General features: G+C 39.1%; 1 protein-coding gene across 5 annotated transcripts in view; it reads right to left on the reverse strand.

Moving 5' to 3' along the window:
- The window catches only part of LOC111247142 (proton-coupled zinc antiporter SLC30A1-like), a 66,031-nt gene that overhangs the window by 18,489 nt on the left and 31,878 nt on the right, over positions 1-15,664 (reverse strand). For 3 of the 5 annotated variants that reach the window (XM_086983194.1, XM_086983193.1, XM_022797745.2), the window contains 3 exons: positions 14,079-14,254; positions 13,421-13,771; positions 275-349 (listed from right to left, as the gene is read on the reverse strand). In XM_086983194.1, the coding sequence (XP_086839320.1) occupies positions 275-349; positions 13,421-13,564 (219 nt within the window). In that variant the 5' untranslated portion in view covers positions 13,565-13,771; positions 14,079-14,254. The remainder of the gene's footprint in view (positions 1-274; positions 350-13,420; positions 13,772-14,078; positions 14,255-15,664) is intronic. The other 2 variants (XM_086983195.1, XM_086983196.1) reach the window with 2 other exon arrangements.

A 15,664-nucleotide genomic window follows, 5' to 3' on the forward strand; every position in this document is an offset into this window, starting at 1 on the left:
TAATACAAAGGATGTAAAAAAAACTAAGCTTTCAAAAACAAGCCTGAAATGCACTATACATAATAAGCTACTGACCCCATCTTTACTAATAAATCCAAATCTATTTTTGGATTTATATTTATCGGAAACACGTAATTGGAATTACAATATACTGATGACAAATCTTTAAGGTAACGGACGCGAAATTATAAAAGACTGCTACTATTATATTATAAGAAGCATCAAGACGGCGTAAAGTGTAATTTTCGAACTTTTTGAATTTGTATGAACTTACCTCAGCTCGTGCCCAACCGAATGTATTTTTTGACCACTTTTTGGGTGACATTTTGATTGACATAAAGGCAACAATCTGAAAAAGCAGATAGGATGCAGGTTGTTAGTCATTGTCCTCGGAAGGCTTCAAAAAATGCACAGCTCTACAAGCGATGATGTCTAGATGTAACTCTTGAAGTTTAGATGTAAATGGTGCGTCTTGTACATATGTTACAACTATACGCATGCACGAAAAGCCATTTAATTTCTTTATCGACATTATGTATATAAAACAAGCAAACTGATTTTGCGTCATCGTCGGCTGGCAGGGAAATGCGTCTCGCTCTGCGCTTATATAGATAAAGGCGTATGCTTACCTACATTTTCAATTACAAATGTATTAAAAAATTGGAAAGGAGAAAAAAAATGATAGAAATAAAATTTAAAACAAAAAAGTATAAACTATAACATTTGATCTATTAGAACTCGGTCACGCTTATCCTTCGAAATGCTCTTATCTTGTGCCCTTCTACGACCAGTGCATCTAGCTCTATTTTGCGTTTTGTAGACGTCTCTGAACACATGCTGGATGAGTTCTATTGTCCCGAAAGCTATCTAGCAAATGGCATAACTAGCGATCTTTGGTATCACCGGGGGTGCCTCGCATCAGTTCGCTCACACGAGCAAGTCTTCTCTTCGTCTGGTCTTAAGCACAGTTTGTCTTTCGCAAGTTGGCTTTTATAGCAGCTACTTACATACACCTGTGCTCTAGCCTAGCACGGTATATATACAGCGTTCTAGTTACCGTTAAAACATTTTTATTTATGCGTCTGACTATTAATCGGAGATTTAGTTGACGATCTTCTGGCTTCTCCCGCTATTCGCGTACTATACACAATGAACGAACTATCTAAGACTGCGTCTGAATAGATACTAATATTTCAATGTGTTTCTTTCATGCGCTGGAAGTATAATTTTCGCCGGTCATGCTCATTCGGCATCATCACCATTCACCATGGCAAGTACAGATTCAGATCAAGATCTGGACCGTGCACATTCTTGTTTCGATTTGCAATCTTCAAAAACGTTTTCTTCACTATACAAGTGAGCACATTAATGATCTCTTATCGGGATCTTCTGTATTTTCATTCGAAGACGCCTCATAAAAATAATCTAGCGAATTCCAGTGAAGGCCACCTTAGAGCAAGGAGTCATCATAACCGAGGGCTTCGATTACACTGTCTAATTGAGTTCACGACGAAACTTTCCACCATTTGGCCTAAAAGACGCCACCTTCTTATCTTAGAGTTGCAACATATTTCTTCATCTATAAGCACCTGAAAGGGCGCAGCACAATGAGCCCTGTGATACCGTCCCAGTGTTAATCAAAAAGTTCACCAACAAAGTCCATCTGCCCGTTGCTTAGTAATGGAGCCTGATATTACTCTAGTAGTAAAGTAAGTAAACGCGTATAACGGTTTCAATTCGAGTAATTATAAAGCAGAGCTAAACTACATACCCAGCACGAAAAAGCAAACACCAGCTACGGTGAGTCTTTCTATTCTCCCCTAACCATGACATAAAGTAGACATTTAATAGAAACGATGACCCACGCTATCCGTATCCACAGCAATACACTCAGCGTTTTAATAAATATGCTAACACGCCATTTGGAAATTTAATTTATATAAACTATGTTATTGTTGAAAAAGTGAAATTGGTCAATTGATAAAGGGATAGAAGGTCGATAAAACTGCATCGTTCAATCATGATTACTTCCATTCTTCGAATGCTCGCCACATCGCGACCGCAACAGTACGGCGGTTATTTCGTTGATCCATATATATGGCTGACATGTACCTTATGTCGATCAATGGGCTCGAACAATCAATATTTAGCAGCTGGATGCAGGCAAGCTACGGGCAGACAAATACACTTGTCCGAATAGCGTTGTACCATTTGTGTTAATGGCCAAAAAATTTAGTAAGTAGTAATTTATTTAGCAAAGTAATTTTTATAAACGTTCCGTAAGAAAAATAGCATTTTGCTTGAGGTGGCAAGAAATAATACACGAATCCCTTAGGTACTAGTATCAAATGAATCAGTTACCCTATCTGTCTGTTATATTACCTGTATATTATTGAGCTACAAATATTACAGTTGTGTATGTATGATACATAATTTTCGTCAATAATGGTATATAACATCCGTTATTTATCAAACGTTAGTACTAATAATAATAAAAATTATTAGTATTTTACAACCCCGGTGAAGGAAAACTAGCTAATAAATTTCATTAAATAGCATAATTTTATTAATCTATTGCCCTTGCTTCTATTGCTATAAGCGTAATCTTCACTGAGTAATGCTAGGTATGACAGTGTCTAAAATCGGCACTTACATTTTACTACCGACATAGTTAACTATAGATTATTGTTTTTTTATTATATTATTGATATTGTGACACGACTTGATAGATGTTCCATAAAATAATTATATAAAAAGTGCGCTTGGACGGTGCTGACTTTGTTAATATTGCCAACTACCTATTAGTTGCACACGCTAATAGTAACAGATATACACACACCAAAGGGGGTTAGGCACGTGTTTCAGTCCATACTGATTGACCAATATCGTCACGATTTTTAGTAGCTCGGGAGAAATAGGAAGCGTTGTTGTTATACAAAGTCAAACTGAGATGTTTACCCGCGTGCTTCCGATTTCCAAGCCCAGGCGAGCGTAAAAATAGCTTGACGGAATCGGAACGTCATCAGCTAAATAGGATAACTTAGTCAAGCAGTGAATTCGTGAGCGATCACTGGCAACAGCGTCAACAACAATAGCCGGTAGTAATCCTTCTGAATAGTTTATCTACCTACCTAACGTAACTTTTTTGATAACAGATTACAAAACCGTGTCAGTTATGCTAGTAAAAACAAAATCATAGAGAGAGGCTTTACCGGAAGAAGGTATAATTTTTCTAAATTATTCTCTGTAACAACGACAACGGAAGAGCCATTGATTTTGAATTTACCTGTTTTGTCGATCGCTACACTGATAGTTTAAAAACAAAACAATTCTACCAAAATCGCTAATTAACTCTGAAAACCGTTCTGTAAAAGCATAATGACATCGTGCTAAATCGCTGATAACCATAATAATATTTGTCTTACACAACAATCTACTGGTGATGTTATTAAACATCGTAATTGTCATCGATTGGAAGGAATTACTTTGAAATGATAGAAATTACTTTCACCATTCGAGATTTTCGGCCTGAGAAATATAGAAATGGACACGAACTGCAAATCCAAAAACGTACCTTAAAAAGAAAAATCTATTCAAGCTTTGAAACTTAATTGGGACTTATATTGGAATACCGGTAGTCCGTGATACGCTTTACGTGATAAAACTTTATGCTGCGTGCGAATAATAAAATCACTGTACAACCTGCCTCGGAAAGTGAGAAATATAAGGCTACTAACTTAACATTACATCATTTCAATAAACTACTTCTAGGATTTGATAGCGTATGTTTAAAATCTCATTCGTTTCCTAGTGTATATATATATATATATATATATATATATATATATATATATATAGTGTATTCTTTTGCTTACGTTTGCTTGTCCATAGGAACAAAAATCTCTAAATTTGTCCCACAGATCCGATAAAGACAAAGTGCAAAAGCTGCCACACGCTGTTTTGTACGCCTCCTCTTTCTTCTACTGCACAACTATCTTAACTTCTTGTACACAAACTAAAAAAATCTATATACGTGTAGTCACAATAGATGAAAACTTATTTTAATCAAGGAGTACTTTAATCTCGTACACTCCTCTACCCATCGATATTACAAAGACTCCATAGATCTCACTGAGAGGTACACTGGCTCTCGTTTGTATTTTCGCCATCTCGTCTGGCGTAGAGCGCAATTTCTCGTTCTGGTAATTGGCAATAGGGGTCGCTTTTCTATCTGCGTAGGTATTGCGTATCGTTGGTATATTACCATAATTTAAATAAGATTTTTGTGTAGCGTAAGGCAAACACACTGAGTAGGATAAACTAAGAAATAGAAAATCTGCAGTGAAGAGCTTTTCATCGTTAGCGTTGCTTTAGCTGTTGTTAAAGCCTGCACCAGCACTACTTTTTACATATGACGAACATAGATGAACTACGGAGCTCAAGGTCCTCGGCCCTATCTTCTCATTCTCATAAAACGAATTCGTAGTGGGCAAAGCACAGTCTGAGCAGAATGCAGAAATTTCATAGCGTGCATATATATATATATTAAGGACATCTATGAGGAATGACGGACAGTACAACAAAGGAACTGAAAGATGATAGGAGTCATCCGACGTATCTTCGGGCCTGTGATGTGCGAGTCGACAATGCATCCTATAGGCTTGATCAGTCTCGTAATAGAAATGGAGCCTGAAATGATCACAGTAACTTCAAAAATGTGCGCTACTGTGAATGTATGTATGCTACCAGGCGAACCACAACAAGCGAAAATCACCTAAACGCACGATATTCAGAAGACAAAAAAGAACGCTCAAAGAATAATAATCTGGGACCGCTTACATTACATGTACAATTGTGTGCCTATAATAGGCCATATGAATAGGCTGCTTTGTCAGACATGCGCCAAAATTAGTTAATTCCTGTTTCAAACTGTGTCTCATTGCCATCGTGCAATTCTGATCCCTGGAATAAGACTGTCTATATTTTGATACACCACCTGCTTCCCTTGTTAGCCCAAACAAGAACTTTAAGCGAAAAGTGTACCGACCTTCTTTGCAATCATTTACTCAAATCTAACGCTAGAATCCTTGAGATGCGTTGTGCAGAATTTAAGAATCCTAACGGTCAAATATTGAGTCAGTAACAGCCTCCATTTTAACTGAAGTTCCCAGGTACAGAACTCTCGGTATAGCCTCATGATGGTAGAGTGACAACGAGTTTGCTTCTTAAATTTAAACACATGAGACGGCCTAGCTCGAAAAGCTATTACAAGAACATTTCGATCGTTGACGAAAACTAACTACAAACAAGAGCGATGTAATTAAGGGAATCTCTCTCAATCCGGTTATAAATATGCTAAGTTTGTTTGAGCAGAAAGAACCGATAGAAAACTTTCCAAGAGCAACTGTTTTCAACTCTTCGTGCAGACGTCACTGATCGTCAGATGTCCATTTCCATACTATGCGTTTCAACGCGGTTCAGAACGATTAACCCAATGGGAGACTAACAGGCTAATGTCACGTAACGTAACGTAACGTAACCCGTACTATGCGAATATATTGCATTTGTATGCCGACAAATATATATAACATGCTACCTAAAATAATGATGCTCAGCAATTGGACGACATTTAAAGTCACAAAAATCGATTTTGATCGTGAACATCGTTACGCATAAGGATGATGAAAAACAGGTGATAATGAAGAATGAAAAGCGTGCTGGCGTCCATAAAACATGCGCTTCGCCCTTGTGAAGCGACACTTCAGATGGCGTTGAATTACGTTCTAGAAAGAGAAGTTCCCATCACGTTATGTGCTCATGCGGAAGTTCTACTTTAGTGTCCACCAATCACTCCTCCAACGCGCATACAGTTCTGTTCCTACTCAGGCAAATTCCAACTGGAAAAAATCCTCATCAAGGGGGTCAATGCATTCCAGTCAGATTGCCACACATGCGCGTCAACCCTTCGTTTAGGCAGTAGGGCTAATGACGACGTAGCGAAACGAACTACACTATTACATAACATTGCAGCGGCGACAGCAGCGACATCAGTTACGCGGGTTCGTAAATACCCTGATAACGAAAGAACGATGGCCAATTTAGTACACACGAGACAATAGGTAAAAGTCACCACTCTTTTCTGGTAGATCCAGGTGGCAGAAAGACTTGGAATTTGCTTTGTGGTGACCTCGATACAGAAGCCGACATTCTCATGTGTGTAACATAGGAACTTCGAATTGACCTCCAACATGCCATCGCCAACATCATTCAATATTGCAATGGCGACGCAAGAAATTCTAAAAACCAATATTTCAAACGTTAGATGCCATCGCCGCCGTTGTTCTCGAACAAAAGGGCCTTTAACGCACTTTTGAATGCGAGATCTTTCACAAATCACTCTGCTATGACTCCATGTAAGAGACCGATCGATCCCTGTATATAAGCTTAGTAAAAGACTTTCCAGTATTCTGGAAACAATATTGTAGCATTGTCACTCTTCGAGCCATTTTCAGTATCTGGTTAACACCCAGTGGGTATTGTTTGTACATTGTCAAGTTCGAACTGTCAAAAGGAAAAAGCTTTTGTATTACCTATAAATTGAAATAGATAGACTTGGTTAAAATCATAATACCCCAATTTTTTTGTTTCTTTTTCTGTTTCCATCTGAACCTCTATTCCGTGTATTCTACGTGGGAGTTAGCTGGCATGGCCTAATACCACTTTAACCGATATAAAGTTACTCGGCAGAGAAACACAATTCAAAGACAGAAAAAGTAAAAGATAACGGGATATAGGCAAGTATATAAGTGGGTCTGTGACAATGCTTCAAATCTTAACTGCGCATTCCCGAATTGACTCGTAGATAGCGTTCGCAGAGTCGGATAGATCGTGCAAAAAAAAGACAACCGAAGTTTGTTGATTAAATATTTGCGGTTATTTCTAGACGATAAAGACGCTATAAACGATAAGGTTCATTTGACCCGCTACCTCGCAACTACGTTGGTTCTTTTAAAAATAATACACGTGTTTCCCCATGAAGCAGCAGCAGTAGCCGACATGATAATTGGGTCATTAATTGTTGCTACGATGTTGCATCTTCTTTTAATCATCACTAGTAATAGCAATGCATGGGTATGAAGCTCTGATCGCCCTCGAAGCGTTCATCGGCGGTCGATCGGCCCACATGGAGTTGTCTTCACTTCACCACCATTGCATCAGTCACACAGCTGCTTTAATTCTAGGCACAACAAGCACACCATGACGACAAAATAGCAATAAACTAATCTCCACTGCTCATCCGTAGTCGAATCTATAATTAGAGTGCCCCCAACGCATGTGATTGTTCTTCGAAATCATCTTTGCTATTAGTAACACATTCAGTATGCGACGGCCGATCACTTCGAGCTTGGGGTTTGTAAATACATGCGCAAGATAATTTTTTTCGTCTACAAAAGGCCTTGACACCCTACATCGTTATATTTCTAGGCTGATTAACGAAATATCTAGGAAATTAAAAGAAACCTAATCTACTGAGAACAAGACTGTTAGGGCTTGTCGTCCCCTTCAATCTCATTAACTAGAGATGTTTACTTAAAATAGCATAGCACCCAACGACGCGCGACATAATTGTTTAGTGATGACTTGTTTTACTGGGTTTATTGCACGCTTAAAGCCAATAAAAGCTTCACGTACTGATTAATATGGATACCATACGTACAGATTAGACCCTTCCCTAAAAATTCTGCTTTTTAGCCAACGTGGATCCCAAACGAGTACAGATTAATGGCATCATCATGTAAATCATCTGTCATCCAAATACCTAGATCGTATTGGGGTTACAATCATCGCTTAGTTCATAGCCGAAAAAATGTTTGTTAGAAATGTGTATCGTGTGCCTATTTGGGTCTCAATCTATCAGTTAAAAGTGTCAATTTTTTAATCATTCATCATTTTTTGGTCAGTTTCAGTGTTGTGTCGGTGAAATTAATGCATATGGTCTCTGTGCTATGTCAACCCCAATAAATATTTCGTTTTAGATATACTGTCGAATGGCTCCGAAAAACATTTTGCCTTTTTTTGGTTAAGCCAATTATAACGACAGTTAATTGAAAGTTTATATTTGATGCTTTTCGCGAAAATCCGGGCATAATTTAACTCCAGATATGGGTCCATAGTCTACATTTGACGAAACAGAAGCAACGCCAGCTATCCGTTGATCTATGATTACTCTCGCAATCAGAGAGCATTTCATCGCCGGGACAAAGTCTGGCTCAAGAACATGAGACAAAAAAAACTCGAACCAGTGTGATTCCTAAATCACCACGATTTGCCAGGAGTGTACGTATTACCCTATCTTCAAATTTTGTGCCACACCTGGCTGTCTTCGTCGTTTGATCGCTATGCTTTTAACTTTTCGTTTACCCTTATTCAGCAATCAGCCGGCTACTAACCCCCGTCAGTCAGTAGTCGATCACGGCGCCCAGTGTCAGTATTCGGGGGAGCATTTCACTCGTTCAAAGATAAGCTCAAACACTATTCGAGAAGATGTGTTGGCAAAGATCCCCTTTTAGGCAACGCATCACTTTGGCGGATTGGGGTCAATAACGCATAGTGGTACAAATAAAAATTTCGTTTGAGGTTAATGAGCTCGATCAGTCCTTAAGAGTTTCGCTCGTTGTATACATTGAATTGAAAGGTCTAACAAAATGGCCTTACTCAACTTTTAAGGACAGTAACAGCTATAATAAATATATATATTTTGATTCTCTTCCAGCTATTTAATGGAAGTTCTACATAGAAGGAGACACACATGTTCGAGCTTGTCAAGCGAACACTATCGCCATTTGTAGAGTGCTTTATTTTTTTTTAATTTTTTATTTGCGCCTATTTTTCTCATTACAATTACAAACATCTCTTACAATGATCATAAGTTACCCTTGTAAAAGGTAGAGGGTTCTTTGTTTGTCAGACGCATAAAGGATGTTAGCCCTGCCTCTAATTCTTTATCGGTCCGTAGCTATAAAATACTTCAGTTTTTAACTGGTGGTTACTTGGGGAGATGGCCATTTAACGCAGTGCACTAAGGACAGACCCCAGACAAAACCCGATTAAGTAGTAATCTACAACATCATCATGAAACACTCGCGGTTTAATTAAGCCTGATCCGTCTTTTCATGTTTGCAATGCTGCCGCCAATAGCTGACGAACGCCTATTGGTTAAATAGTCTGATAACCGTTGAACTTGCTGTGAGTTATCAACCTAAAAGCTTTAAGTTCGCTTCCTCGCGCGTATATCAGAACTTCCAAAAGTGGTAGCTTTCTTCCAACGAACATTCCCAAACAGAATGTCACTAATTGACATATTTGTTCGTTAAGTGGCGTTTGTACGACCTAACATTGGCTGTATCTTTTATTTCATAAACAATTTATGGATATTTATAGATCCACAGTTACGTACCCATTTTTAATGGAATCTAAACATTAACTAAACATCAGTTAAACCCTCATAGGGTTAATTGGATGTTTTCCTTCTTTGTTAAACACAGATCGTTCTCTGATGCACATCTAAAATTAAAAAAACAACGGAAGAAGCGGAAAACAAATAGAAGGTTAGATCCTCTAATTAGAAAGAAAATCCATTATCTACCACATAGCCATAGGTATAGGAATTGCAATTTTATAACGTTAATTTTTACTCTATTAACGAAATTCCCTAACGAGTTAATTATATTTAGGAGGTACGTTTTGACCTATATCGTTATATTTAGCAGACATTGCACCGGAAGACCTACGAAAACTTGCATGATGACGACCGCGGGATCCGATCGAAAACTTTACTATGTATGGATATTACATTTTTTCGATCAAATGATTAAGCGTCCGGAAGATTGAACTAGTTAATTTATACATTATCGAAGACTCGCTGATGCACTAACGCGCATACGGACAAGAAGAGCAAATCCTCAATGCCTTATTTACCTTTTTTCAGAAACGAGTTGTACACTTAAAGCATGAAAGCTCAAACGACCACTATCCTCTTCCCGGTGACGAAATGCTGTTTGTGAATAGTAATCATATCAGTTACACCGTTTTTGTATCGACAAATCTATACTCTCGTCTATTCTAAATACAGCAGTGCCGTGAATGGCTCTTCATTGCAAATCTTTTCAATAATTAGCCACGCAGATATAAAAACAAACGATGTCATGCCTTTCTAACGTGCAAATAACACCAAGTGCATACAAATCGACGTGCACCGCGAACGATGGACAGATCAAACTGTTAACGCTTAATAGCAACAGAAATTACCGTTGATTCCTCTAAAAGCTATAGCTAGAAGGAATAGAAGTAGAATAAGCGTCGTCCGTATATAGCTATCTCGCATCGTCTACTTAGCACTTACTATTTAATGTAAAAGTTACCTAATGTCAGTTAAAAACAAATAGAAAAGGTCGCACTAACGGCCATTGATAAATTTTTTTTCAGTTGACTTCTTAGCTATTACATCCTCTCGTCTCATTTAGGCTCGACTGTCCCCGAGTTTTTATTCCTGGATCCTGAATCGGACTAGGCAATCAGGTTCAACGTTCAGTACTTCGACGCTATTTACGTTAGCTTCAAATACGCTTTCGGCCTTGGTTCCGAGCTTTGGAGTAAGAAGCTGTTCAATAGCTTGGCTTGAAGCTTTTCTCAGTAACGACACTTTTGAAGGCCAATATTCTGAGAGTACTAGTAAAATGTCTAAGTGTCCCCAAGGTACTATGCGAGGTCTTTTGGTGTGCATGTATATAAGCTCTCTAACGTACACACTGCCGCCGTCATTATCGGTACAGATAGATATGAAAAATTCACCCTAACCTACATAACGCCAGTGTGGAATCCAGGCTTAATCAATGATAAGGACCTTCTAAATAAATAGACTGGACCTATACAGGGGATGTTATATAGGCTAAAGCCTAATGATGCTTTGACTAGTGGAATAATTCTAATGGATAGTAGTGTTGACATCCACCAAACATTTTAAGATATATAGAATAAATTGACGTATAGACAGGCACACCGTCGATCGGGCAGCGACGCCATTCATGCAGTTTTCTACGCAGGCGCTACAGATGCCTCTAGCTAGCCATAATTATACAGTAGATCAATACTAATAATAGTGATATTATACAGGTTATTGGTAACACTGATAATCCGATTGTGAAGCGCATTTTCTCACAAGGCCAAACACTAACAATAAGGGTGAAGACGGAAGACCATACTGACATGAAACACTGAAATAAGGACGCGGTCAGGCTGTGACGCATCGTAACATAAATGACGTTTGCAACTAATATCATCATCAAGTAGATGTTTCCTGTATATTAACAAAAAAAAAAACGACCTGTAAACCGAATAAAGCATTCCCGTACTGCAGGCAAGTGCTTGTGAAACTATGACACTGATACCAATAAAGGTTAACTCTGCGCGGAAAGAACAACCGAGCAAAAATCTAACATCGAACCTCTAATAACGGCACACCTACGTTTGGTCCCTAGCCCTCAACGGTAGTATTCCTTTTGGTGCTAGAAATGATTAAGTTCAGCGTTCAAATTCGCCCGCTGTTGTTCTCAGCTCGATTCATTGTCGAGTAATGGGGCATCGGTTACTTTTTCCTGTACAAACACCACGTACGTACATGAGAACGTCACGCGCTGCAAGAAATCGTCTAGGCTCGTGGCGTAGCCAAGCAGCAAACGCAACAACGACCAGACAGAGCGCCGTGCCAGGTGTCATCGCTTCGTATTGATAGATGGATGGATGGATTTATGGCAGCTTCAAGGTTTCACCCTGCGCGTAGATGAAACGCGCAAGACTGGCGCTATAACGTTTCACAAGCTCCCGACAGTCCGAAAGTGTTTTGACAGTTTGAGCGTCGTCTTAGTAGGTACGTAAATGATTGTAATAGGAGGCAAATTAGACTGTGAAACATATCTGAAATTGCGACTCGAGTACCGTTACTAAAAGATTATGTTGCCTTATTATATAACGGAGACTAGCATGCTCATTCAAATGCTATTATATAGTAATACGAGTTCGTACTATGCTTAAAAATAGTGTTAGGGTGTTCCTGTTACGAAGGTATTGCCCAGTTAAATTCGTTCCTTATTGCGGTAATTCGCGACATAAACAAATGTCAAATGAATACCCTTCCAAACATCGAAAAAGCTTTCTCGTACTGCGCTGTGACTTTTCGACCACCCTGTACGTTCATATGCATACTTACTAAAGACGCACACAAAAAAACATGCATATATGCCTGTAGTTATAGTGTGGCAGTATATAACTGGATTATCTGGATAATACGATTGCGTGAATCCTACGTTGAGCACCGTTGTGTAAATTTTACGCCTATACAATTATAAGAATATTCGTTACATCGGAAAGTGGAAAAAAATGATTATGTAGATATCCAACGTCAGATTTTAGGAATATACAAGAAACAATAAGGACTCGAGAGGATCCAGCGATGATTCCTTGCATCGTGTAGCAAACGACTCGTATCGAGTGGTTAAGCCAGACTATAAAGTTTGATTGGGAAGCGCATAGTGTTTAATGTTACCGAACGTAAATACAGACTACCCTAAACATTCCAATGGTAAATGTCGTGCCGAAGCCCTCTGAATATTGAAATCTGTCGCTTGGGAGAATCCAGGCAGAAACGGTTTGATGGAAAACTTGAAAACAATTACGTAAACGCTATCGGCTGCTTCTTCTAGCCGCTGATCTTTTTGCAGCTAAGAAATTTTGCTATAATAATGTTGATGCGCGTTGCGGTGTAAATCATTGGAACTATGAGTGTCGATCTACGGTGAGTAAAATTTTACTGTTGGCCTATTGATTCATTGACCCAACCGAGCTCAGTTTCCAACCATAGTGATGCCATTGTCTCAGTCATATGCCTACGATACCCTTACCGTTCCAATTCTTGCACAGGGCTTTTAAAAAGGAACAGACTCCTGTTGTTAATACTTTTATGTCCCGATTTTTAATTTTTCATTTTATATACTAAATGGACATTTACTCATTTTCCTCCCGCTCACTGGAAAACACAGTTAAGCGTAGCTATGCTGTGATTACTGATTCTAAAACTCAGCTAAATGCCAGACACTACAAAGAGCTATATCTTCGTACAGGCGGTGCCGCTTCTTTTGAAAGGGTACAAATCAATTATAGTCTTAATGGTTTATTACCATAACATGAGTTGGTAAATCATTACTAATAAATTTTTTATCATGTTTATAATCGAAGCCCATTTGGTGAAAATGGCGCTCGCAATGAAGCACATTATTTTTGCTTTTCAAGCAAAACTGAGGTCGATGTGAAACATTAGCCTTGTCCCGTTTACAACAGGTGGGAAAAATGGATACAATCTACTCACGAGTGAGACGACATCGCTGAGCATGTGAAAGCTGTCTGCTACCAATGCCATCGAGTTGGTAACATAGCCAACGGTAATTTCGACAAGAAAGAATGCTGTCGTGAGGGCAAACATGAATGCCAAGCGACATTTTCGGCCCCCCATTATACCGGTCCTGATAAAGAGTCACTACTGCTATTTCTGCTGCAGTTGGCCTACGGAGATGATCAACTGACGTTGCTGTAAGCCGCCGTGACGGAATATAGCGGATACGAACAGAATCACACAATACACAATTGACGTGACAACAGACTGAACAGCTCAGGACGGTACGAATCGGCCACGTTGCGGGACCACGCTCACACCCGCTCACTGTAATTAAAGCAAATAAAAGTGAAACCGTCACACTTTTTTCACTGGCCCTTTAATAAATACTATACTTTTACTCTAAGAGTAAACATTACATCTAATTACCTGCTATATATATATACCTTCATTAATATGGATACGTTTAAAATTTGTAAAATAAACCTAAATCCTGTATCAGAGTGGAGTAAATCTGAGATTATGGTACCGTTGCAGTAAGCTCTCATTTTTTTCTTTCAAAGCCCGATTTTTATATTTATATAACTAGCCGACACGATCTTCTTTTTAATTTGAAATGATTGGTGTCTCTTACCAATAAGGATGGAGTTGGATAGGTTAGCCGTAGCTGATTGGTGGAGAGTGTTCACCGGTACTTGAATAACAGTCACAATAACAATATGTAGGAAATGGCGAGTTGCTATCTCGCGCAGAATTGGCTTCCGGGAGAGCTGATCGCCATTTTGAAACTCCTGGCGGTCGGAGTAGTTTCTGAAAAATATTACAAATCCAGAACACATTAAACATTGCAATAATTACGTCCTTAGTTTTGCTATCGAATAGTAGAAACCTACTACTACATGTGAAAATAAACACAGGTATGCGCCCTGCTTGATAGATGTAGAAGTTGGCCGGCACAGAGTAAGAGAAGTAACTTACAATGATGGTGATCGATGTTAGTGTTTCTATAATGTTTGTTAATCGTACGATATAGCCACAGTGGCTCCTGTTCTATTGGATATACACACAGCTATTATCGATGCGTCAGCCAATAGTTCACATGCTATGCATGTTATCATATAGAATGAAGATAATTAACTTCCTTTATTGACGCTAAGTATGTAGCATGTGCCGTTGGTGACGCATGGGAAATAAATATGTGTTTGTATCTTTCGTGCCTCTGCATATGTCTCTTATTTTCGTACCCAAAGGACACGATAGATCTCTCTGTATTTGCAGAAAATAAATCTGAACTGTAAACGAAAACAATACTATTGGAATTACAAAGACTCGACTATATAATATTTCAAGAGTGCTAAAAAACACGAAGGAATTCTTTTTTTTTGTTAGAACTTGTCTGCCTCTTTGTTTACACCTGTTTAGAGATCGCATATCGACGCTGTCTTTTGACATGAACCAACAAATCCGCGCCATGAAAGCTTTTATGACATGCTTCCAGTCCGCTCCTTAGTTCGGTTCTCCTATCTCTGCCACGCACTTCCTATCAAACGCTGCGGAATCCATAACCTTACTCCTATGGCTCAGTACCCTTCACACTCTGAACTGATTGCGGATAGTTTCAACGTAACATCGTGCTAAACAGTGTTGGGTTAAGGCTGCGCCCAATCAGAAGCTACACATCAGGACTTGGCTTCTCAAGGCCTGGAGGCCTTACCAGCTACCAGCAGCCAACACAAGACGGCATACATAACGATGCTCTTACGCCGGCCTTTCTGTGGTACCACCATCGCCACGCACTTCCGTAGTGCTTAGCTTAATTCTCGTTTGTCCTTAAGAAACAATGAAAAGCAAAACGAACGATCAGTGTCGGCTTGAAATGGCCTGTTGAGCTAGCAGGTCAAGCGTTAATAACACAACCTACTTTTGCTTCATTCAAGTGGATACTTGCCTGAAGGGCCCGTTCGAAGACTACCTTTAATTACACATGGTCGCAGACCTGTCTACCGGGTCCTTGATACGGTCGCTTCGCACAGAACGTATCTATAGCACATAATGTCGTAACATAAGTCAGCTCAATACAGAATTTCCTTGACCTTCCTCCTGCTTGGTGATCCTCGGGAAATTATTCCTTCTGCAACTAGGACGCTCTGTCCAGTCTTTCCTCTACATGACAAGCTGGTCTATTCAAACTCCGGAAAACATCGGCGGCCTGTTTATCAA

Source organism: Varroa destructor, unplaced genomic scaffold, assembly GCF_002443255.2.
Source record: "Varroa destructor unplaced genomic scaffold, Vdes_3.0 BEIS01000003.1, whole genome shotgun sequence".
In the NCBI taxonomy this organism is placed as follows: Eukaryota; Metazoa; Arthropoda; class Arachnida; order Mesostigmata; family Varroidae; genus Varroa; species Varroa destructor.